The sequence below is a fragment of the Leptonychotes weddellii genome, chromosome 2, assembly GCF_054177405.1.
Source record: "Leptonychotes weddellii isolate Sample4059 chromosome 2, ASM5417740v2, whole genome shotgun sequence".
Lineage (NCBI taxonomy): Eukaryota > Metazoa > Chordata > Mammalia > Carnivora > Phocidae > Leptonychotes > Leptonychotes weddellii.
Genome location: NC_138370.1, coordinates 81,535,640 through 81,558,669, shown reverse-complemented (window position 1 = coordinate 81,558,669; position 23,030 = coordinate 81,535,640). Strand labels below are relative to the sequence as shown.

Here is a 23,030-nt window from a genome sequence, read left to right as displayed (position 1 = left end):
TAGGTAAGAACAATCAGAAATCACTGAATGTTGAAGAAAAAGGGGCATCAGATATCATCTTGTCTACCATCTCATTGGGGAAACTAAGGCCCAAGGAAACCAGTCAGAGTCACAGTGTGAGTTGGTGGGAGTCTCCTGACTTCTAGCCCAGGGTTATTTATAACACATGACACAGTCTCAGTGCATCAGTATTTTGAAGTCATGGCATAATTGGGAGAATATTGACCATCAGTCCTGATCAGTCTAACAGCTAGAGGAGTCTGTGTGCCATTTTACCTCTTTAGTTTTCTCATCAACTTATTCAATACACTTGCATTTTGTTGCCTGATATTTTAGGAGTGGGATAGTCAGAAAAAACAAGTAAAACATTTAAGTGGCAAATGTAATTTGAATTTTTTTTTAAGGGAGAATATGTGCAGTAAGGCTGGCTGAAATTTAGAAAAGTTGCAATTTTCCAGAGAAGACCAAGAAAGAGATATGGAGGAATTGGCCCGGGGGATTGATAACCTCCAACTGCCAGGGCCTCTGCTGGGCACTTCTATGGACCTCTCTCATTCCTCTTAACAACCCTTCAGCTTAGGAGCTGTTAACCTCATTTTTTTACTCATGAAGAAATTGAGGCTCCAAGAAGTTCTGTAATTTACCCCACAGCCATACAAGTTGGTCAACTGGTAGAGCTAGATCCAATGTGGTCTGTCTGGCTATGAAGCCTGTGTTCTCTTATTTCTACAGGAGAGTATGTGTAAGGTGAACCAAGGAAGGTAGCAACAACTGCAGTGTGACCTAGTAATAGTAATAATGACAGCATAGTGCTTTATATGTGTGATCTCTGAACATGATTAAATGAGCATATTGAATAGGACTGACAGGGTGTCTCTATACTCTTCCTCAGTGAAACAGGAGAGGAAGGTAAGAGACATACACTTGAGATTTCCTTTGGCTTATTTGTTTTCTGAAAAGGTATCGAAAGGCTCAATTAGTTTTGTTTTGCAACATTTATCAGATTATTACATTCGTTTTTGGTTTTTTTTTTTTTAGATTATTATGCTCTCCCTATGTAGGTGGATAGGTTGGTGTGTGATTGTGTGAAATCAAACCTGGTATCTTCAGAAAGAATTCTTCTAGCAGATAAGCATGCCTTTGGGGTCAATATCCAATTTTGTAATTGGTGATCACTGTTCACATTTACTGAATGGGAGTTTTTATCTGCACCAAGGTCTTTTTTCTTTTGAAGCTAAATGACATAAACATAAGCATTTCCTTTATGTTAACCTCCACATGAAAAAGCAAATTTGTATTCTGTGGAAAATCGGCAACCAGTTATTTTTTATTTTATTTTTTTTCAAAGACTGTTTTTAAGATTTTATTTATTTGAGAGAGAGAAAGAGAGAGTGACAGAGATAGCGAGAGAGAGAGCACAAGCAGGGAGGAGAGAGAGAAGCAGGCTCCCGCCAAGCAGGGAGCCAGACGTGGGGCTCGATCCCAGGACTCTGAGTCCATGACCCCAGCCAATGACCCCAGCCAAAGGCAGACACTACCCGACTGAGCCACCTAGGAGTCCCGGCAACCAGTTATTTTTACACATAAAATCCCCCCAAATAAATCTCTGATCACTAATTTTATATGCGTCTGCAACTCCTATTTCGTCTCCATTCTATCTGTAAGGCAATGTCCAGTTCTGTAATCCTGTGCAATATAAAGGCGGTGTCCATTTATAATCACTGTCTTCTAATGAATTAATCCTCAGTTGCAATTATCAGTTCGATATAAACTTGGGTAAAGATACAATCTGTCTCCAAAATTGGATTCTCTGTATTTAAAAATGTCATTCTAATTCTCAACTCCCTAGAACCGTTACTACAAAAGAACTATTTATTTTGCCATTCAGCCTAAAAATAAAACCTTTCACCCAGATAACACACTTTAATAGTCCCATTTTTATCTAAATAATTTTAAACTAATGTGAAAGAATCCATTTCTAGGTGCAATGAGATTAGACAAGAGTTATAACTGGGGCAGTATGAAGAGGGTAAGCTAAAAGCCCCTCTCCCTGCTTGGAGACACCTCAAGAATTTCTAGACTCACAAGGGAGGTGAGGGAAGCGATTTTAAAAGCTGAGCAGTGCCGCTCTTTGCCAGCTCCCGCGGACGAAGGCCCTGCCGGCTGCGGCGAGGACCGCGAAGAGTTAACGAGGGACGAAGCCCCCCGCGCCGCGGACTCCCGGCGCGCTCCCTCCGCCCTCGTGTCCCCACCCTCTCGTTTTGGCAAGGGATTAAAGTGCTCCCCCCTGTGGCAGCAGTGACCCAGAAATGAGTTTGATTCACATAGCCCTTCCTCCATAACAAGCCAAACGCCCGTCCGAGAGTGCCTCCCTGCGCGAGTGCCGAGTGTGTGCGCGCCGGCGAGAGCAGGGGCCCGCCCGGCTCCCCACCCGCCCGCCCGCCAGCCAGCCAGCCGCGGCCCGAACTCATGCAGCGCGGAGCGAGCGGCGTGGAGCCCAGCGCCTCCGCCGAACCCTTCCGCAGCAGGTATGCGCGCGGGCCGCGGGGGGCGCGCGGGGTGGGCGCGCCGCGCGTGTGTCCGCGCGTGTCCGCGTGTGGGTCCGTGTGCGCGTCCCGGTACCGCGGCGGCGGCGGCGGCGGCGGCATTGGCGGCGGCGGCGGCTGCAGGACGAGCCGAGAGGCTCAGCCATATTTGATGGTTTTGTTGCTTTGCTCGGGAGTTCTCGGGAGTAATTTAATGCCGAAGGTCGCTGCCTAGTGGAAATAATATAGTACGTCATTAATATGGCGCCAAAAGATAGGGTTCTCGATATGTAGCGAGGAGGGAGGGCAGGCAGCCGCCGAGCGCAGCGTTACTATCCCACCAGTAACTTGGGCATTGCTGGGGCGGGGGCCAGAGGAGGAGGAGATGATTTTTGGATCCTGAGAATTGATCTCTGTTGGATCAGTAAGTTTTATTATGATTATTTTTCAATTTTGGGGGGCTGAAGACTTAGAGCTTTTTCTTCTTTCGGATTTGCGAAGAACATGCGGTTTTCAGGTGAATCATCGTTTAAACGCGTTTAGGAACAGAAGCCCAGTTTAGTTGGCTTTAGTTGATACAATTTTTTAAAAAGCCAAAGCGCATTAGGCTGCATGAAAGTGGAAAGCATAGTAGCAACTTGGTAGACAGATGGCAATGGCAGAACACAGGTCCGCGTACATATATGAATCCAGAGCGTGTGTGACCGTGGTGGCGCGGGGACGACTATATTTGTCCAAACATAGGTGTGTGTGTCTGTGTGTAGGTCCATCTCTGTAGGGTGGCCGCAGCAGCCCTGGCTCTTGTCACCGCGTCACCACATGTCCAAAATATTTTTTGCATCAATTCAAGGGCAGTGAGCAGGGGTTGTAGGGACAGCTTGGCAATTAGATTCTTCCAAATTGGGTTTCCAATAATCAGACCTTTTACTTAAAGCGAGACTGTCTGTAAAGTGTAAAACCCTTCATCGGTGAAATTAGGAAGGAGTTGCATTGGTAGAGCAAAGTACCGATTAACCATGAACTTAAAACGGATTGCAAATTGCAACCTTTGGCACCATCTGCAAATTGTGGGGGTGGGGTCGCTTGGGCTTCACTGCCTTAAATGAACGTGCAGTGTGTACCCCGGGACTGCAAGTTGCAAAGCCCTTCAGTGCACGTGTCTGGTGCTTGTGAGTGTGTGTTTGTGAGTTGGGGGCTGTTGTTTGGTAGCCAGCAGGCTTTCCGGGTTGTTGGCGCTGGCTTGCAAATGCGGGAGAGGGATGGAATGTGGAATGTTGACCAGGGAACCGAATCCTGTCGGAACGGTCCCATTTGCTGGAGAAATTCGATCCCTTCCACCTCCTTCCCGCTCCCCCCCGCCCGCCTGCGGGCAGGAGGCGGGGCCGAGGACGCGGCTGCTGCTCAAAGTGGCGGAGCGCGGCGGCGGGAGGCAGGTGCACGGCACCCGCCAGTGGGGGTGCCTCAACTTCCGCGGGCGTTTAAATAGCAGGCTCTCTCCCCTCCCACCGGTAATAGGTGACCTGGCGGCCGAGGGCGGCGGGGGGAAGGGGACGGGGGAGACCCGGGAGCGAGCCTCCGCGGCACGTGGGCAGGTGCTGGGTGGCCCCGGGGCCAACTTTTGTAGCCCGCCTCTGGCGTTGGAGGAGAGGCGGCTCCATGTGGAAATGGGCGCGGGCGGCGGCCGAGGCGCTGGTTTCTCGGCCGGGGCCGGAGCCTCACCTAACGGTCCCAGAGGCGCTGCCGCGGGGCCCGGGGTGGGGGGCTTCGGGGGCGGGGACGCCCGGCCCGCCGCGCCCGCGCCGCGGGAGCCCCGCACAAAGCCTGCGGCGCGGGGGCGTCCGCCGCGCCCCCGCCTAGGGAACGGCCCGAAGCCCGTCGCCGTCCCCGCGCCGATTCCGGCGGCGGCCGCAGGCGTTTGTTTGTTGGTTCCGCGCCGCCTTCCTCGCCGGATGGCTTCCTGTGACAGAGGTGATACACAGTTTCCAGAACTGTCTGGGGGCGGGAGCGGGAGCCGAGCCCGCTCGGTGCTGCTCGCCGTCGCCGCCGCCTCTCCCATCTCACAGCCGTTTCTCGCCGGCGCGCCCGCCCCAGCTCAAAGGTGCCGCCCGGGAGGGACTCGGGGAGGGGGACGGCGCGGCCGTTTCCAGCGGCGCAAGTGGCTTCTGGACGCGAGGGAGCGTTTGATTTGCAACTGGGGCCGTGCGGATTGGTGCAGCTGGCGGCGGCGGGGCGGGAGGAGCGGCGGCGGCGGCGGCGGCGGCGGGGTGGGGGGGTGGCCACTTTCAAATGGAGAGGGCGGCGGCGGGGACGCCGCTGCGGAGGGAGCGGGGCTTGGTTGCGCCACGAGAAGGTGTCATCACTGCACCGGGGCTAATTCCGGCGGAGGTGCCGGGAGTTACTTTCCCCTCCTTCCGCGCTGTTGTTTCTGTCGCCTCGGGAAGAGGAGGAGGAGAGGCAGGCAGGCAGGGAGGGAGGGAGGGGGCGGCGCCGCGCGGAGCCGCGGCCCTGCGCACACCCTGGCGGGAGGCGGGAGCCGAGCGAAGCGTTCTCTGGTACGGGGCGGTGGCCTGGCTTCCCCCCCTACCCCGGGATTTCCCCCTCTACAGCCTTTTCCCCTACAGCCCACCCCGCGCTCCTCCCTCCCACACGGGCTCCGCGACCCAGGGGCCTCCACCCCGCCTCTCGCCCCGGTTCTCCCCCACTCCAACCCCTCCCCCCACCCACCCGGCCTCGGGCTTCCCGACTCTGGGCTCCCCCTCCCGGGCGCGCGGGGGCGGCTGCAGCCCCGGCGCCCGGTGAATGCAGCTAGCAAACAAAAAAGCGGGCGATTTAAACGTGCCTTCGAAACCCGTTAGCAATGCGTCGTCACCCGGAGACCGTCTAAAAGCTGCTGTGGCTGGCTTTCTAGTAACGAGGAGACAGGCACCCCACCTCGCCCCTGTGGGGGCGAGGGTCTGTCGTCTTCCGTGTAGTCAGTCCCAAGAGGGAATTTAAATTTTCGTAAAACGATAGCTGCATTTGAATGACACGACAGCAACATTTTTAGGGAAGTGGGAGAAAATCTGAGGTTTCCATTAATGGGGAATGCTTAGGGGCTTATTTCCCAAAGGTTTTTATTAGGTGAACTATTTTTCCGTTTCAGGAAACCCACGGTGAAAGCCTTACTCTAGTTACTTGTAGCTCAAGGCTATTATCTTTCAAAGCTGATGAACTAGTTCTAAAGTACAGGGAAATTATTTCACTGAAAGCTGGTTTAATAGTGGTCCACCAATGGTTAGAGATTACTACAGTAAGTTGCATTTTGATCAAATTACAGCTGATCAAGATTTAATCACTTCTCGGTAGAGAAAGGAAGAGTTCAATATAACTATGCTTACACAGATTTAACACTTTAGATAACAGGAATTGTAGTAGAGTGGGCAACACATGTTGGGGAGAGGATGTTTTGGGGGTGACACTTCGTAACAAAGATTTGCAACCCAGAATTTTATTGCTCTTTTATTCCAAATATTTCAGTCTCATTTAATGTCACTTTTAAGTCAGATGACTTCCTGATTGGTATTTTGCTTTTCTTCCTTAAGTTTGTGTATTTTTATATTTGTATATGAATTGGCTTTTTCGATGTCTACAATAAGTAAAATTTACAGCCAAGTGTTGTTTACCCATATCTCCCTTCATTTGTATACTAGCCAGACATAAAGGGAGTTGCCTGATAGGCTGTAGAACTTGAACTTGATTCCATCTTAAGATCGGAGGCTGCTCTTTAGTAAGAAAAGTTGGATGGGGTGCCTCAGAAATTTTAACTATGACAAAGCTAGGTATATATGTTCCTTTAAAAGAAAAAAAAAAGTCCATCTTACTAGTTCCTCCTTCGTCCCTTGACAGATTTTAGCCTACAATGAGCATTTAGTCTTACATTAGTTACTAAGGTTGAAAGAATAGCTGTAATGGGAAAACTGAAAAATGGTAAGTGTGCTTGAGAGTGAGATGAGAGGAAAAAACTTTTAGGAGTTTAAGAAAATGTTATATTTTGAAGGGACTGTTGCTTAGCTCAGAGGCTTGGTGGGGGAAGGATTAGCTAAAAACTTGGAGAACTTGGAATAAAAGCAGGTCTCCATGTGAATTGTCTATACTAGGCACTTAATACATACTGGTTTTTGACTTGAGCCCTTAGTGACTTAAAGTATTATTACAGAGGTGGTGTTACATGTACATTGTTGGAATTCAGAAAATACAGAGAAGCAAATATAATAACACATTCCTACTATCCAGAGATTACCACTATCACTTTATAGGTAACTGTCTATACATATGTATATAGTTTTTTTTTTTTTTTTTAAAGATTTTGTTTATTTATTTGACAGAGACAGAGCGAGAGAGCAAACACAAGCAGGGGGAGTAGGAGAGGGAGAAGCAGGCTTCCCCGTGGAGCAGGGAGCCCGATGTGGGGCTCGATCCCAGGACCCTAGGATCACGACCTGAGCCGAAGGCAGACGCTTAACGACTGAGCCACCCAGGTGCCCCATGTATATAGTTTTTAATCAAAATGAGATCATAGTATATATACAGTTCTATAAAGATTTTTTTTTTCCCCCTCTCCCCTGTCAGCCAGCTTGGTAAATTTTCATCCCTTCTATTACTGGGATATATTCAGATTTCCTCATTTGGCCCTAAAATATAACAGAGCAGCTTTGTCTAAATTAATACTGTCCAGCTGAGGATCAATTATTGCATCTGGTTATTATTTCCCATAAGTAGATTTTAATTCGTAGTTACTTTTTGACAGAACCTCAGACATTGCGGAGTCAAGCCTTTGGAATTAATCATGACTGGATTTTTAAAAAGAAATGAAAATAGCATTTTATTGTAATTTGGGCTTAGATTTGGAAATTATTTCCTTGAAAAATACTTGAAGGAAATTTGCCTGATGTATTTATCTTTAGGCTTGTTGGGAAAAGAATTATCAACTGTTTGTTTCAGTATTGAGGTGGTTGGAACAGCAAACGTTAAGATCTCAAACTGATCATGTCCTATATCTAGGATTTGTCAGGAGTAAGAAAAAGGCATATGAATCTCAGCTTGCTTACTTCCTGTTGGTGAGGCTCTTCCCTCCTTTAGTATTGTGGGACTCCCGTTATACCATTACAGTTAACAGTCTGTCAGAATATGCATTGTAAACCCAGTTTTCCCACAAGGTTAATAAAATAGACATCTTGGCCAGTACATTATGCTTTTATTTGGGTTGGCATCAAAAAGTTTGGCTCAGTTGTTCAGTTGTACCAGTATTAAACTTCTTTCCTCCCCTCCCTGTAAGTTAAAACATTGGTATCACATTCAACAATACTTTAAAAATTTAGGTGGCTTTGCTTGAGTTGTTAGTTTCTTAGTATCAGAAGCCTGGTAGGAACCTTAATTGGCAAAGTGTTTTAATTCCTGAGACAACAAGTTATTTCCTTGAAAGTTTTACTGTTTAGTCTGTTTTCTCCATTTTTAAGATCTTGCAGCAGCTTATGTGATTCATTTTTTAAAGTTTGGACAATATGTTATTTGTAGTATATGATATTTCAGTAAGTTTGAGACTTATTTGAGAGTTTTGTCATTTGCCTGGCGTATTTATATAAAAGTATTTGTGATCGTGAGGGGTGCATGTTTTGATGTTTTTGCTCTTGGTGGACTCTGATGGAATAAGTTATCCTGCATTCCTTAAATATGCCAGGGTGGCCTTAGTGGGCCTTTTTAACCTTTGAGTGGAAGTGGTATCTTGTCTGCAAATTTAGCTTAGAGTCAAGTGTCCTGAGTCCAGACAAAATCTAGTCTAAGAGGATCTTGCTCCTGACTCTGGCCATGTTTATTGTGGCCTTATCTGGTCTAGGCTTTGAATGATTACTAAGGATGTCTTTCCTCACCTGAAAGCAACAAAAATATTGCCAGACATGGAATGGAAAGCTTAGTTGTTGGGGAATTTCCATTCGTATTAACTCTAGACCAATGGTATATGATGGGCACTTAACAAATGTTTAGGATCAAACTTTTGATACTCTAAAACCAGTCCAGTATTTACTTTTTGCTTTTGGTTCCCCAGGTAGAGTCAAAACATAATTAGGTGATTGAGGACAGTTGAAGTAAGTTCATTTTAAAAACCTTGGGTTCTTTTGGGCTTGTTTGTTGAAGGAATTAAACCACAGATTCTTTTTTTTAAAAGCACTCACAGTTGGCAGTGGTATATATATGTATATATAGTATTGATTGTTTGCACAGGAGGGTTTATTAATCTTCTGACAGCTTCTAAAACTGTTTCTTAGCGCTGATTTTAAGTGACGATTTCAGTGGTGAGAGTACAAACTGAAGAATAAAATGAATTATTTTTTTTCTTTACTCCTTACTCCAGAGTAAGGCGCAAGAATTGGCAAGGGTAACAGGTTGCTGGAGTTGGAGCCGAGCTGCATGGTTTGCTTTTGTTTAACACAAGGTATACTAAACATGATTTAAGATTTTTTCTTGATTACTCATGGTCATCTTTACAGGCATCAGTTATTTCAGTGTTGAAATGTAATGATGCATTTAAGATGTGGAGGCTGAGTACTGGTGGCTTTTAACTTTTTTAAAGTCAAGGGCAGTTGAGATCTGAGACCTGTGAACCTCTCCCCAGCAAAATCTGTGGAACCTCTCCCCAGCAAAATCGAGTTGCACTGAAATTTGTGTGTCATTTTAAGGATTTGGGGGATACTTTTAAATGTATTGTTGGATTCCAGGTTAGTGTTTACATTCTGGTGATTTCTTTTTATGATTTTTCTTTGATACTTTTACATCACTGTTAACCATGTATGGTTAAATGCCTGTCTAGGACAGTCTTTTTTTTTCTTATTGGTCATTGGCTTAAAAGTTTTTAAAATTTAGTGTACACTGGCTCCAAGTAGGAGTCTTCAGGGGTTTGAGAAAAATTCACAGGTTTCTAGATATGGCCTTTAATTTGCGTAGAGCATCCCCATCCCCCTTCTCCCCTTTGAGACTTAACCCGTTCTAGTTAAAAACTTCTTAAGGAATGCATGTGTCTGATCCTTAACTTTGTAAGCTTTAAGGCACTTGTTTGCCCAGGACCTGGTCATTGATTCACATTTCATTAAACATACATAATGTTGGTATATAAACATACTATCGGTATGTTGATTTGTAGCAGAAATCAGTACACTCTTTGCCAGAGGGCCAGATAGTACATATTTTAGGCTTTGTGGGCCTGATGGTCTCATAAAACCGTTCTGCTTTTTAAGTGTGAAAGCAGTCAATGGACAAAAGGTAAATGAATGAACATGGCTATGTTCCAATACAGCTTTATTTATGGATAGTGAAATTTTGTATCATGAGATGTTCTTTTGACCCCCCCCCCCCCATTTAAATATGTGAAAACCATTTTTAGTTCTGGGGCTGGACAAAGATAAGCTGTGAAACTTTGATTTATAGTGAGACTCACCATTACCTGGTCACCAGATTATTCCTGTTGGGGCTAAGTTACCTTTCTGGTAGGAACCTAAAATAAGCTGAAATCAGAAGTTGCTTTGATAAATATGGAGGGAGTTTGCTAGTCTGAGGGCTGTGGTTCTTAACTCTTTGGTTCTTAGATCCCCTTTGAGGATAGAATTTATACCATGGGCCCTTGTGTACTTGGGAAAGCACACTTAGGTAGTCACACCCTCCAAGGGGGCCAGCCCAAGAAGCTCCATGTAAGGGAATGTGCATTCTAGACTGGAGTTCCCTACAGAGGGAGATGAACTCTCTTGTGAGGAGGATGCGTGTGTCCTACCAGTCAGACGCTAATGCCTGCTGCTTAGAGGACTCCTACCCCCTGTGATTCAGGTAGTGTTCACGAAACTACCAGCACACTTTTCTCCCAGCTCTACCTTTTGTATGCTCTACCAGGCAGAGTGGCATTTACAACGGTCTTCATACCGGCTTGCCAGGAATCCGTGTTTCGGTTTCTAAGTTAATGGACTGTTTTTCATTGATTATGTTTTAGTTGTCTGCTCCCTGATAATATATAGTACGTGGCCTTAATCTTCTAGATGGCATCTTCCTAATCACAGTAGGTGTCCAGGAGGGGAGAAGCCCGTGGTCTAGGCCCCTGGGAGGAGGTGGCTGGCACTAGAATGCCCACTCACGTTGGGAACTGATCTTTTGTTTGGAGACTGGCTTTGTTCTGGATCTGTGTGTCTTCGTTTATGCTGCTTAACCTCTCCAGAATTCAATGTGTTCATCTTTAAAATTAGGAAAAGTGGATTAAATTATCTCTGAAATGTTTTCTAGCGCTTCAGCCATTATTTTCTGGGCTTCTTTTGGGGAGATTTCCTGTAGACCCAGTCCATGGGGTGAGACTCTTTTCAGCCTTAAACTCAGAATACTTTTCCACACCTTGTTGCTGGGTTTTGAGACCATCTTTATGTGTCAGTGACCCTAATAACAAGAATTGTGCAATTGTGATAATGTCTGTTTTCATACGCAACTCAGATCACGTGTAAATGCGGTTTTTGTTAAGTGTGCTATCTAGGTCTTCGAATACACAACATTGGGAGTCTTTTTTTTTCTTTTTTTTTTTTTTAACAGTACTTTAAAAATTTTTGGTGACTTAACATTGTTAGTGGTACCTGATAGTTTCTGACAACCGGCTATAATCAAGGAACAAAGTTCCTCAAAACAGCTGCCTTTCAGTCTGTGCACAATGTCATTGTCATTAGCTGGTTGAGTCTGGTTTCTGCAGAAGCTGCTTTGTGTATCCGGTGTAAGAACATCTGGTTTAAGCATTTAAAAATCTTTTTAAAATTACCCTGTAGACACTTTGCATTTATTGACTTATTCTTCCATGGGCAGAATAAAGGTTTGTAGACTCCTTTCCATCCTTACCCTTACCTTGGTTCATGCAGAAATATCTCCTGTTAACATTTGGTTTTTCTAAAGTGTTATCCTTCAGTGGACTTTGAGACTTTGACCCGGTGTGTGTGTGTGTGTGTGTGTGTGTGTGTTATATAAATTAGAATTTGGTTCAGAGACCCCAGGGCAGACTGGAAACAACTCCTGATTTCAGTAAATATTTTAGAAAAAAAAAATTTTAATTTTCCCTGATAGTCAAAAAAAAAAGTGTGTAAACAGGGTTAGGACATATGGGGTGAATAGGCTTTATCTCCTGAATTCTGACTGAGTGGTAGCACTGTGTTAAGAAGGATTCTGAAGTCATGTTTGGGCTTGTGGAAAAGGATGACCTAATTTATTAACCATGCCTGCTGTGGGTGGGGGAAATGGCTTATTTGGTAGCCATCTCTGGAATGTAGCTTTTTTTATTTTTATTTTTTTCTAAAATGGTAGTACTCTTCCAATGGCTAGGAAGTGGAAGGTTTATTTTATTTTTTTTTAAAGATTTTATTTATTTATTTGACAGAGAGAGACACAGCGAGAGAGGGAACACAAGCAGGGGGAGCTGGAGAGGGAGAAGCAGGCTTCCCGCTGAGCAGGGAGCCCGATGCGGGGCTCGATCCCAGGACCCTGGGATCACGACCTGAGCCAAAGGCAGACGCCTAACGTCTGAGCCACCCAGGTGCCTCTGGAAGGTTTATTCTCTAAAGGTAGTTTAAACCCTACTTTTCCTGTCTAGGTTAGTTTTTTCTGTTCTTATTGCATATATTTTTAGTGACCTGCTACTGGTAATGGTTGTTCTTATGTGTTGAAAACTTTCGCTTTTAAGTAAATAATGAGTGGGTGATAATAGCATTTTATGGTGTTATCCTATTACCTTTTCCATTTTTTTCCTTCTGTACTATTCCATCAAACATTCTTTAGAAGGCAGACATAAGCCTTTGGTACCTCATCTTAGGAAGGGGGTGTGGTATACATAGTTTATTGATGGCTGCTTATTTTAGACTGATGCTTCACATGGGACTCAGAAGTTGTGCTCCCAGGGTCTTGTATGTATGGTGAGGAGCAGGGAAGAAAGGTGTTGGATTTTAAATCTTTATAATTATTTAATCTTTACAATTACTATAAATATAGGACAGTATCATGGTTAAGTAATTGAAGTCATACAGAAGGTCAGAAAGAGAAGTAAAAGTTCTCATCCCATTCCATCTGAACACTTTGGTCACATTTCTCAGAAATAAGCAGCATTATTAATATCCTTTATATTCTTCCAGAAATTTTCCATGAATATGCAAGCACTTGGTGTGTGTATATATTCTCTTCCTTTGTCCTTTTTATATGTAAATTGACCTATATTTCAGGTTTTTTTTTTCCTCCCTTGCAGTTTGCTTTTATTTCTTAATATGCCTTTGGCACTTTCCATATCTGAGCATATAGATTTTTTTGAAATATTTTATTTATTTATTTGAGAGAGAGAGAAAGAGTGACAGCATGAGTGGGGAGGAGAGGGAGAAGCAGGCTCCCCGGTGAGCGGGGAACCCAACATGCAGCTCAGTCCCTGGACCCTGGGATCATGACCTGAGCTGAAGGCAGACGCTTAACACACTGAGCCACCCAGGCGCCCCCTGAGCGTATAGACCTAACAGAAGAGACTTCTGAGTAGATGGAAGTAGGGATAGAAGCTCAAGATTAGAGGCCGTGGTGACTGCCTTATTGTTTGGGTGTGAATTCCTTTAATCCCATGTCAAGGGAAGTTAAAACAAATTCTAAATACAAATGATTGGAATGTTTTGTCATAGCTGCTCTTCAGTTGCTAACTCTAATTGAGTCGGTGATTACAGAGACCTGTGAAGGGTTTGATTGTTTTTAGAGCTCATAAGCAGGGATTGGATTATTTATAAATTGGCAAATGGGAGCTGCTTGTGATTCATTTAGAACCACTCAAATTTGTAAATTCTTTAAAATCTTGAAAAATGTTTTTATTGACTTTTAAAGGCTGAGTTTACAAATAATTCATGAAGAATTTACAGTAAACTAATGTGTTATAGCATTCAGGCTTTATTAGTAATGTTTCTACGAGTAAATATTGTAGTCCTGATTATCTGGTCAGTTATAATCTGTTTTGGGAGAGGTGGTTATTTATTGCTAATATAAACTCTTTTCCACTGAATATTTTCAAGTGTGACATTTTCACAAAGGCTCTATAGTAGCTTGGGCAGCATTTTTAAAACAGATTTTGATGTATGACATAAAGGACATTTTTTTTTTTTTAAGATTTTATTTATTTATTTGACAGAGAGAGAGACAGCTAGAGAGGGAACACAAGCAGGGGGAGTGGGAGAGGGAGAAGCAGGCTTCCCGCCGAGCAGGGAGCCCGATGCGGGGCTCGATCCCAGGACCCTGGAATCATGACCCCAGCCGAACGCAGGCGCTTAACGACTGAGCCACCCAGGCGCCCCGACATAAAGGACATTTTTAAAAGTTCCCATTTTGGGGGGTCTGAAATATTTGGACAAGGTTAAAACTTTAACACTTAAGATCTAAGCAGTTTGTCAGTTACATCAAATATATGACTTTTTTTTTTTTTTAAACCAGGTATAACCCTTTGTTTAAAGTGAGGAATTGAGTTATAGTCACACTAGTATTTTTAGACTCAGTGAGCATATGAATTAGATAATGTTGCCAATTTGAAAACTTCTGAGAAATTAATGTTGTTTTTAAAAACAGGTAAGAAACCAGCTGGATTTTCACATTCATTTGGGGAATAGAAAATTACTATGAAGTATAGATCATTATTATATTTGGATACTTTGTTACATTGCGTATTGTGTGTGCCACAGAAGATAAGAAGGTGACTTATTAAGAAAATAAGTTTTTTTTATGGGGGGTATTCAATAACTTAGGAATCAAAGTATCTGTTAATGTTTAAAAATAATATCCAAACTGTATGAACTTACTGAACAGAAAGGAAATTGCTCATTATAAAATACTTTTTATGTAAAGATGAGTTGGTGTCTGAAAATATTCTCCTTTATATACATTTTTATGTTACACATTTTCTAAATACATTTTTAAATACAGTACATTTAGGTATTAGATTAACTTGGACAGAAAATGGAAGGACACCAGTAAATTTAAAGATAATATGACAGAGGGTTCCTGGGTGGTGTAGTTGGCTGAGTGTGTGACTCTTGGTTTCAGCTCAGGTGGTGATCTTGGTCTTGAGATCAAGCCCCACAGCGGGCTCTGTGCTCAGTGGGAAGTCTGCTTGAGATTCTGTTTCCCTCTCCTACTTGTGCTTTCTCTTTCTCTCTGAAATAAGTAAATAAATCTTTAAAAATAATATAACAGAAGTAGCTGCAGTTAAATGTCAGTTAGATATTAAAGTGAAAGCATCTCAAATTCTGTAAAGCCGAGTGAGCATAAGATACGCTTTGTGTATGAGAACTCATTCATCCAATAGTTTATTTTAATACATAGCATTGCATTAGGTGGTAACAGAGAGAAGTAGTTAGACGTGTTTGAGTACCTTCTAGAACTTCTTTATAGAGTGAAATAAATAAGAATGAAACATAATGGATAAAATAAATACGTTGAGGAAGAAACCTGACTTTCTACATACGAACCATAAGATAATTAAAATCACTAGGGTGTAATCCTTATAACTGTAGAGTTTATGGCCTGATAAATGGTCCTGTTATGCCACAGAGAGAGATTCTAGTAGCTGGACAGTTTGTTTTCCTCAAATAGGTCCCTCTTTCCCAGGAATAGTGTTAAGTAAACATCCTCAAATTCTTAATCATCTTACTCTTTTGTAAAACCCCTTCACTCCTTATCCCGGAGGTCATTTCTCATTCTTTTTTCCTCAGAATCACATACCAGTCATGCCTCCCTGGGACCACACCCAGGCCACTGAACTACACAGTTCATTCTTTAGTAAATTCCTGAGCCACCTTGGGGATGGATTCCTTCAGCTAATGGCTGCTCTTAACTTCCGGCATGCTGATGTTTTTTCCCCCAGTTTCAATCTGAGGAAAGTTACATTCCAAGGTTTGGAGGTACCTTGCTATCTCCTTTATGTATCCCGTGTCCCACTGGAATCCGTGAATGGCAATCCCGTAACTTTTATAGCAGTTATCACCGTGAAGCTACCTGTCTAGTTGTTTGCCTACTGTATCTTCCCTTGGGCCATTCCTTATCTTGTTCACCATATCTCAGGTATCCAACTCAATACAAATTTAATTGAATTAATATACTAGTTAATCCACTAGTTTTAACCTGTGTGAAGAGAAGATTGAAGGAAAGTGATTTGCATGTAATGTCCACAAGGATGGTCATATAAATAGTGCCTGCGCTTCCTGAGGAGGTGGTGCCCTGAGCAGCCACCACACGGGCCTGCTCGTCTTGGCACATCCCTCCATGCAGCAGAGGTGCCCAAGGATTGGCACTTGACGCATCCAGCCAGAGTCTTTGGCCAAGGACCTCCTCTTACTTGGCCTTTCCAGGCAATGTTCTTATTATAATCAGGCTTCCTAGGTAGTCTTCCTCTCTTTGGACATAGTCCCAAATGCCTAATCATTAGTATTTTTATCTGCCTAGTTGTTCTGCTTCTCATAGCAAATGGACACTCCAGGCTCCGGTAAATCGCATCACTTTGAGTCACTTTTGATGAAACCAGGCAGAATGTCTGGGTGAGGACTGAACCCAGAGTTGTGGGTGTGTCTTACAACCTATGAGGTTATTTTGCTCAGGACCCTCTCCATGATGTCTTATTTTCATATTTAATTAAAGAGGATCTCTGTTCTGAAGAACTCTATAAATTTCTAGAGACACACATATATGGAACATTTATGTGATGATACAAAGCAAGAATTGATTATTAAAGAAAATAACACGTTAGAAAGCAGGGTGAAAAAGTTCTAAAAGAAGAAAGATGGAATGAGTGGTACAGAATGTAAGTGCTTTTTTTTTTTTTTTTTTTTTTTTTTTTTTTTTTTTTTTTTTTTTTATTCATGAGAGACAGAGAGAGAGAGGCAGAGGGAGAAGCAGGCTCCCAAGGAGCAGAGAGCCCGATGCGGGACTCGATCCCAGGACCCTGGGATCATGACCTGAGCTGAAGGCAGACGCTTAACCATCTGAGCCACCCAGGCGCCCAAATGTAAGTGTTTTTAATTGGAATGGTAGACCACGCTTAGTGGCTTTGCTCCGAGATCCCAGGAAGAGGTGGGGCTGAGGGGTAGGGAGAAAAGGGCAAAGAAGCCACATTAGCAGAGGCTGAGAACAGAAAGAGGCCTGGCCCAGCAGAGGCAAGCCTAGCCGAGGGGCAGATGTTAGGAGAGTGCTTGGGTACAATTGCGAGGGGCCGGGTGGCAGAAAACATCTTGAGTTTCTGGCTGGACCCATTTGTAAGTGTGCAACAGAGGGAGAGATTTGTTTAGGGAATGACTTGATGTGGTCCCTATTAGAAAGGATTAATTTATTGTAATAATCAGAAGGGGTAAGAGATTGTAGGCATGGAGAATGGAAGGGGGGAGGTGCTTAAAGCTATCCAGATGTAGGTGTTTGAAGACACATCTGTGAAGACAAAGGGGAACTTGAAAGAGTCCTACATTTTGAATCAGTAAGGCTTGGCAATTGGATAAAAAGTAAAAAGGGATATATATATATTAGTAAAAAAATTGAGCTAATAGTAAGATTCTGGATGTGAAGATGCTGTGCAGAGTAATATGGTAGGTTACATGTATGTTGTCAGATATTACAGTGCTTTGCCCGAAATGTCGTGCTTCCACTTCTGGCTACCTCCCCTTATTCTTTAGGACTCTGCTCGGAATTTTTCCCTGACTCCATCAACCTCTGTTCCTACAGAGCCTTGTGTCTACCACTGTCAAGCACTAACCATTACTGAATCTCTGTTGACTTGTCTATCTCCTCAACCAGACCAGGAGTTCCATGAGGTCAGGAACAGTTCTTTTTCTCCAGCGCCTCCTAGTTTTTTTACTAATAGTTTACTAATAGGTTTTCACATGTTGGTGGGATGCATTATATGCTATTGTATCTTCTTGTGCTTTCTCTGGAGTGTTGTGAGTTGTAATTATTACTTATTCTACTTTTGTCTAGATAATAATCAGCCATGCCCTAAAAGAGTCAGCAAAGGTAATGATGAGAAGGGCCCTCTGTTTTCTCACACTGGATTTTATTGGACAGATGTTTGAAGCATACAACCACTGTATTGTGTGTCTTAAAGATACTAACATGTATTTTGATTTCTTGATACAGCACATAACCCCAGGTGAGATAAATCAGCCTGATGTCAAGGTTTAAGTACATTAGAGCAACAGAGGAGGAAATTCTGCAGTGCACTAACCCCCATTATTGAGCCAGGTTCCCTGAAGAAGTACAATATAGCATTCTCAATCCTCATTTCTCAACATCTTTCAGGGTGGGTGAAAATGGGATTCATTAGGAGGATATGCTATTTTTATTCTTTTTACTTGCATAATTTTGCTTGAGAGTGTTTATGTGTGTTTAGGAGCATCATTCTATTTTGGCCAATGCTTGCATTTTTCATTTAGTGACTGTTGAAGTGGGTGTTTTCTCTGGGAGTTGTGTTTGAAGGCTAGGAGGAAGACTTTTTGATTGAAAAAGATGCTAAGTTCTTCATGCTCTTCCATTTAGATAAATTTAAGTTGTCTGAATTAATGGAGATGTGATCAGCACTGGTTTTCTTGTTTCTAGCTTGGGGAGTGTTTCCTGGGCTTTCTCAGCCTCTTTCTCTCCCTCAGTTCTCACACCCGTTCCTGAGGTGGGAGCTGCATCCCTCGTGTCACATCACACCCTTACAGTTTTAAGGAATTCCTCTTTAGGTAGTTCACCCTTACTTCTTTCCTTCCTTCCTTCCTGCCTTCCTTCCTGCCTTCCTGCCTTCCTACCGTCCGTCCATCCGTCCAGCTGTTTGGTGTAAAGAGGCTTTGGGGAACTGAAGCTGTTAGGAACGAGTGGCCTTTTGCTTTTCCCTCTTCCCCTTGTGCCTCCTGTTGGAAGGGAAACAGGGCTGCCCTCCCTGGGGGGTTGGAGGAGTGTTTAGCTGTCAGTAGTTGGTGTTTTGGGCATGTGGTGACAGGGCAGGGAAGACAGTCCTTCCAAGTGGGGAGTTGGCCACAGGTGTTGGTGTGGAAGCTTCTGATTGGAATGGGTCTGCCCCAGGCCAAGTTATAGATTGTTGGGTGTTAGTTAGTTAGTTATGGGTGAATGGGGCTCTGCAGAAAAGGGGTGGGTGGGTTCTAGGACTGACCCTGCCCCACAGTATGAAACCTTAGCACACAAGATAGCCCATGACCTGTCTGGGCTGCCACTTGGTACATTCTTTCAGTAATGGTTTTTGAAGAATCAGTTGGTGAACAGAAACCCACAAACCTTAACTGGTGTCTCAGGAAGAAAATACAAAGTGTTGGAATCGTAGATTAGGGGCCTGAACATTTGAGTCAATCATATAGGTCTCTTTTGTAGGTGGGAACAGACTGCACTGTATGATGGGTTTTCTGCTTTTTTTGGTCTGCTCTTTAATAAGTCCATTTAGAGTGGAGCTTTGGGTTTCTAGTTTCTATCTTATTCTAACACAGTGGTTCTCCACATTTTGATCCACACCATTCTTGTGCTCCAGGCTGTGAGAAACACACCACATTCTAATGCTCTGATTCCCAATGAGGAGAAGCTTGGGATGTACTTTTCTTGAGGGGCTGGGTGGGTACTTCTGACTTGAAAAGCCCTCCTCTCTCATGGGGAATCATTGTAAGATCAGTAAGATCAAGTTCCTAAAAATGTCAAGGGATCAGTAATTTCAGTTTGGAAAAGCTTTTTGGATTTCTTTAGAGAGCTCCCTGTGTGAATATGACCGGGGAATCCATCTTTATAAGTTAGTTCATTGACTAGCTTTTAATCCCTTGCACTGTCCTCCTTCCTGAGTAGAGTCTTTCTCTTACTTGGTGATGCTGGAGGCCTCTTGTCACCTGGAAGGAGTCAGCAAGGTGGGCCAGGTGTCTGGCTAGGGTAGGTTGGACCAGGCTGTAAGGCACTGGGTGAGGTTCAGTGAAATTGGATTTGGAATTTGAAGCTCCCCCCACACAGTGTGACCTTGGGCAAGGTGCTGCTTAAACTTTTTTTGGCTTCAGTTTCCTCAGGAGTAAAGGGGAGGGGGCTGGATCAGATACTATGTCTGGTCCCTTCCTGTTGGAGCTGTGAATGCCGAGGGGTTGGAGATGGCTGGAGGAGATATTTGCTTTCCTAATACCCCATTTATTTTGTTCTAGAACTCCATCCAGGTTATTTGGCTTTTAGGATTATTTTAGCGAAATTTGCCTGAGAAGCATAATCATGCCCAGTGCAGTGTAAATATTCACACATTCAGGCACAGCCTTATCCCCATCCCCCATATACATGCGTAAAATATGAATCTGTCTGTAGTGAGAGGCACTGTTCTCACTGCCGCGGGTTTTTTCTGCAATGCTTGTCGCCAGTCAGCTAAAAAGACTCCTGGAGTAGTTGTAGTGATAATGTCCCTGGAACTAGAGAGAAACCTGGCACCTTTGGGAGACATACTGATATGCGACTTCTCCACTCCCCCCCCTCCCTTTTTGGACCTGTTCTGTTAATGATTACTCCTAATTATGTATCTTTGGTCTTTTTACTGTTTACAATTCAAATGCTACTTAAAGCCGATTGTTTGCTTTTGTGTGCTGTAAATCCTGGGCTGCCATCTGAAGCGCAACTTGATGATTGTGTATTATCATCTTGGGTTAAGTGCTGTCTCACTGCTTTGCAGGCTGCCTGCTGTTTCCCCGGGAGATCATGAAACGAGGTCGCCTTCCCAGCAGCAGTGAGGATTCTGACGACAATGGCAGTAAGTCCTGCTTTGTTGTTCTTGGAGCCTGCCCGGGTTTGGGTCAGTGCAAAAACACGTTTTTTTTAATGTAATGCTTTAAATAGCTGAGGCCCTTGGCATATCAGGCAGGTCAGAGAAAGCCAAGGCCCGGAGAATCACATCTGAGTGTGATACTGCAGGTCTGTGTAACCAAGTCTTTCTGGAAAGGTTGACTGCAGGCGGGCATTCCTCAGGCTTCCTGTTTGTTATCCAAGGATGAATAATCCGGTTCCAAGAGTCACTGGTGTGTCTGTTTTTTCTAAACATCATTTATGGCACTTAGAGTTGCTATTTATGAAGAGGGAACTTAATTGAAGCCAGTTAATTATCAACTAGTCCACCCTGATACAGGGGGGATTGAAAACTGCCTAGTATGATGTGAGAATATTAAGTATAGGTTTTTAGTAAGTCGAGAGTCCATGCTCTTCGCTTGATTTGTAACGTGACTGTATTTAATACTACTACTGTCTGCATCTCTGCTCTCTGGCATCCTCATATTTTCACAGTGCAGCTGAGAACTAGAAGTTAGTTGGCTTCCAGGCAGTCAAAATAAATGTCATACAGCTTCTGTGTATTGAGAAGCTAACATACTACTCGAAGAGCTCCTCTCAGATAACAAGGAAATTTTGTACCTAGCACAGTGCCTGAGCTCCGGCCTGTTAGCTTATGTTTTAGGTTACAGATTAAACTTGGGAAACCTGCTTGCTCTGCTGCATGATGGGAAAGGCATTAGGCCTCCTTTCAAGGAACTCTGTCTTAGACATATGTAAAATCCAGCTCTGACGGAAAGTCCTTAGGGGAGTAATAGAGATGTCTTTTTGAGGCCTGGTGGAGATGCATATATGTAGGCATTCAGATTCAGAGGACAGGAGGGCCAGGGAAACACAGGGTTGAAATTTGGGCTGGTCCTGAAGGGTGAAATAGTTTTTAGGCAAACAGGATTGTTTTCAGTTTTCTGGTCTTGAAGCCGTCGGCAGACTAAAAGCTGTAAATTAGACAGCAAGGCTTTGCTGCTAAAGGTGGGCCGCACTGACAGCCATGAGAAGCCTAGGGGGAGGGACCCTGAGAAGCAGAAGAACTCAAACACGGCATTCTGTAGGGGAGCTTTGGGGGACAGGCGTGGGGTAGTGGGATGTAGATTTGGTGGCTGTAGGAGGGGTGTTGGGTGTTCGGGGTACATGTGATGGTAAGCTGTGACAAGATCGCTAAGGGCCGGTCTTGAGGAGCTAAGGGCTTGGGACTTTGGGGGCAGACAGTGGGAGCTGCTGATGTTTGGCACAGGGCAAGAGTTAACTGGGTGAGGGAAGGAGAGACATGGGAGAGCAGGGCTTCCCTTGTATTTCAGGGAAAGGTGTCGAGGGTCTGTGCCCGGGCACAGGCAGTTAAAACCACTCGGGAGAGCCCTTGGTGGGGAGCCTTCTGAACTTTTTACCGCTTATCTGTATGCAGCCCTCACTACCTGTTTTTTTCCTCTGATATTTACTTAGGCTTTTTACTCCTTGAGGCAAAAACATGCTGAGATATTTCTTTTCTGCTCCCCTGTGGTGCCTATCAAAGTGTCCTCAGGAGTCATAAGTACTCTATAAATGCTTGCTGTTTGCTCAAATACACAATTTTGTCCTACAGCAATTTTAAAAAAGTCTTGGTTTTTAGGTTCAGAATTAATCAGAAGGTTTCATGAATTACTTTCACATACTAATAATGCTTAATACAAAACTTAGAGTCCTATTTTAATGTATTTTTTGGCATTAAGCAACAGATTTATGCTCACTCTGTTTGCTCTTGTTGCTGCTTCATTTCTTCCCTGAGAGAGTTGGGTTAGAAAAGGTTCTTGGGGAGGCACCTGGCTGGTTCAGTTGGTAGAGCCTGTGACTTTCAGTCTTGGGGTTGTGAATTCGAGCCCCACATTGGGTACAGCGGTTACTTAAAATCTTTAAAGAAAAGAGAAGGTTCTCCTGGAACGTTCTCTCAGAGCCCTCCCCTTTCCAGTCTAGAGCTGCCCAATAGGATGGAAATGTTCTAATCTGCTCTAATTGAGGAACTCCGGGTTTTAAGATTTTGTTTAGTTTTAATTAATTAAAATAAATTAAAAGAAGTTGCACGTGGCTAGTGATGACCATGTTGAACAGTGCAGTTCTGGACCATGGCCCAGTCTACTCCTCCTCAGCTGCCCAGAGGCTCCTAATAGCCCCAGAGGCCCTTGTATTGGTCTTTTTGGGCCGCCCTCACAAATACCACAGACTGGGTGGCTTAAACAGCAGGTGATTATTTTCTCACAGTTCTGGAAGTCTCAGATCAAGGTGTCAGCAAGTCTGGTGTCTTCTGAGGCCTCTCTCCTTGGCTTGCCTTCTTAGTGTGTCCTCACATGGTCTTCTGAGCATGTGCATCCTTGGCGTCTCTGTGTCTGTCCTCTTAAGGACATCAGTGAGATAGGATCAGGGTCAACCCTAATGAACTCATTTTAACTTAATCACCCCTTTAAAGGCTTTTATCCAAATGTAGTCACATTTTGAGGTACTGGGGATAGCCTTCAACGTATGAATTTCCTGGCGCGCCTCGGTGGCTCAGTTGTTAAGCGTCTGCCTTCGGCTCAGGTCATGATCCCAGGGTCCTGGGATCGAGCCCCGTATCGGACTCCCTGCTCTCTGCTCAGCGGGAAGCCTGCTTCTCCCTCTCCCACCCGCCCCTGC

At 44.1% G+C, this 23,030-nt stretch overlaps 1 protein-coding gene across 28 annotated transcripts in view; it reads left to right on the top strand.

Annotated features, from left to right (window-relative positions):
• JADE1 (jade family PHD finger 1) overlaps positions 1 to 23,030 on the top strand; it is a 281,646-nt gene that overhangs the window by 218,548 nt on the left and 40,068 nt on the right. For 10 of the 28 annotated variants that reach the window (XM_081811881.1, XM_081811882.1, XM_081811886.1 and 7 more), the window contains one exon: positions 20,242 to 20,319. In XM_081811881.1, coding sequence (XP_081668007.1) covers positions 20,242 to 20,319 — 78 coding nt within the window. Of the gene's footprint in view, positions 1 to 2,336; positions 2,529 to 2,810; positions 2,950 to 3,895; positions 4,041 to 4,088; positions 4,494 to 4,599; positions 4,624 to 9,198; positions 10,377 to 16,442; positions 16,582 to 17,719; positions 17,863 to 20,241; positions 20,320 to 23,030 lie in introns of those variants that run through there. The other 18 variants (XM_081811900.1, XM_081811893.1, XM_006727418.3 and 15 more) reach the window with 18 other exon arrangements.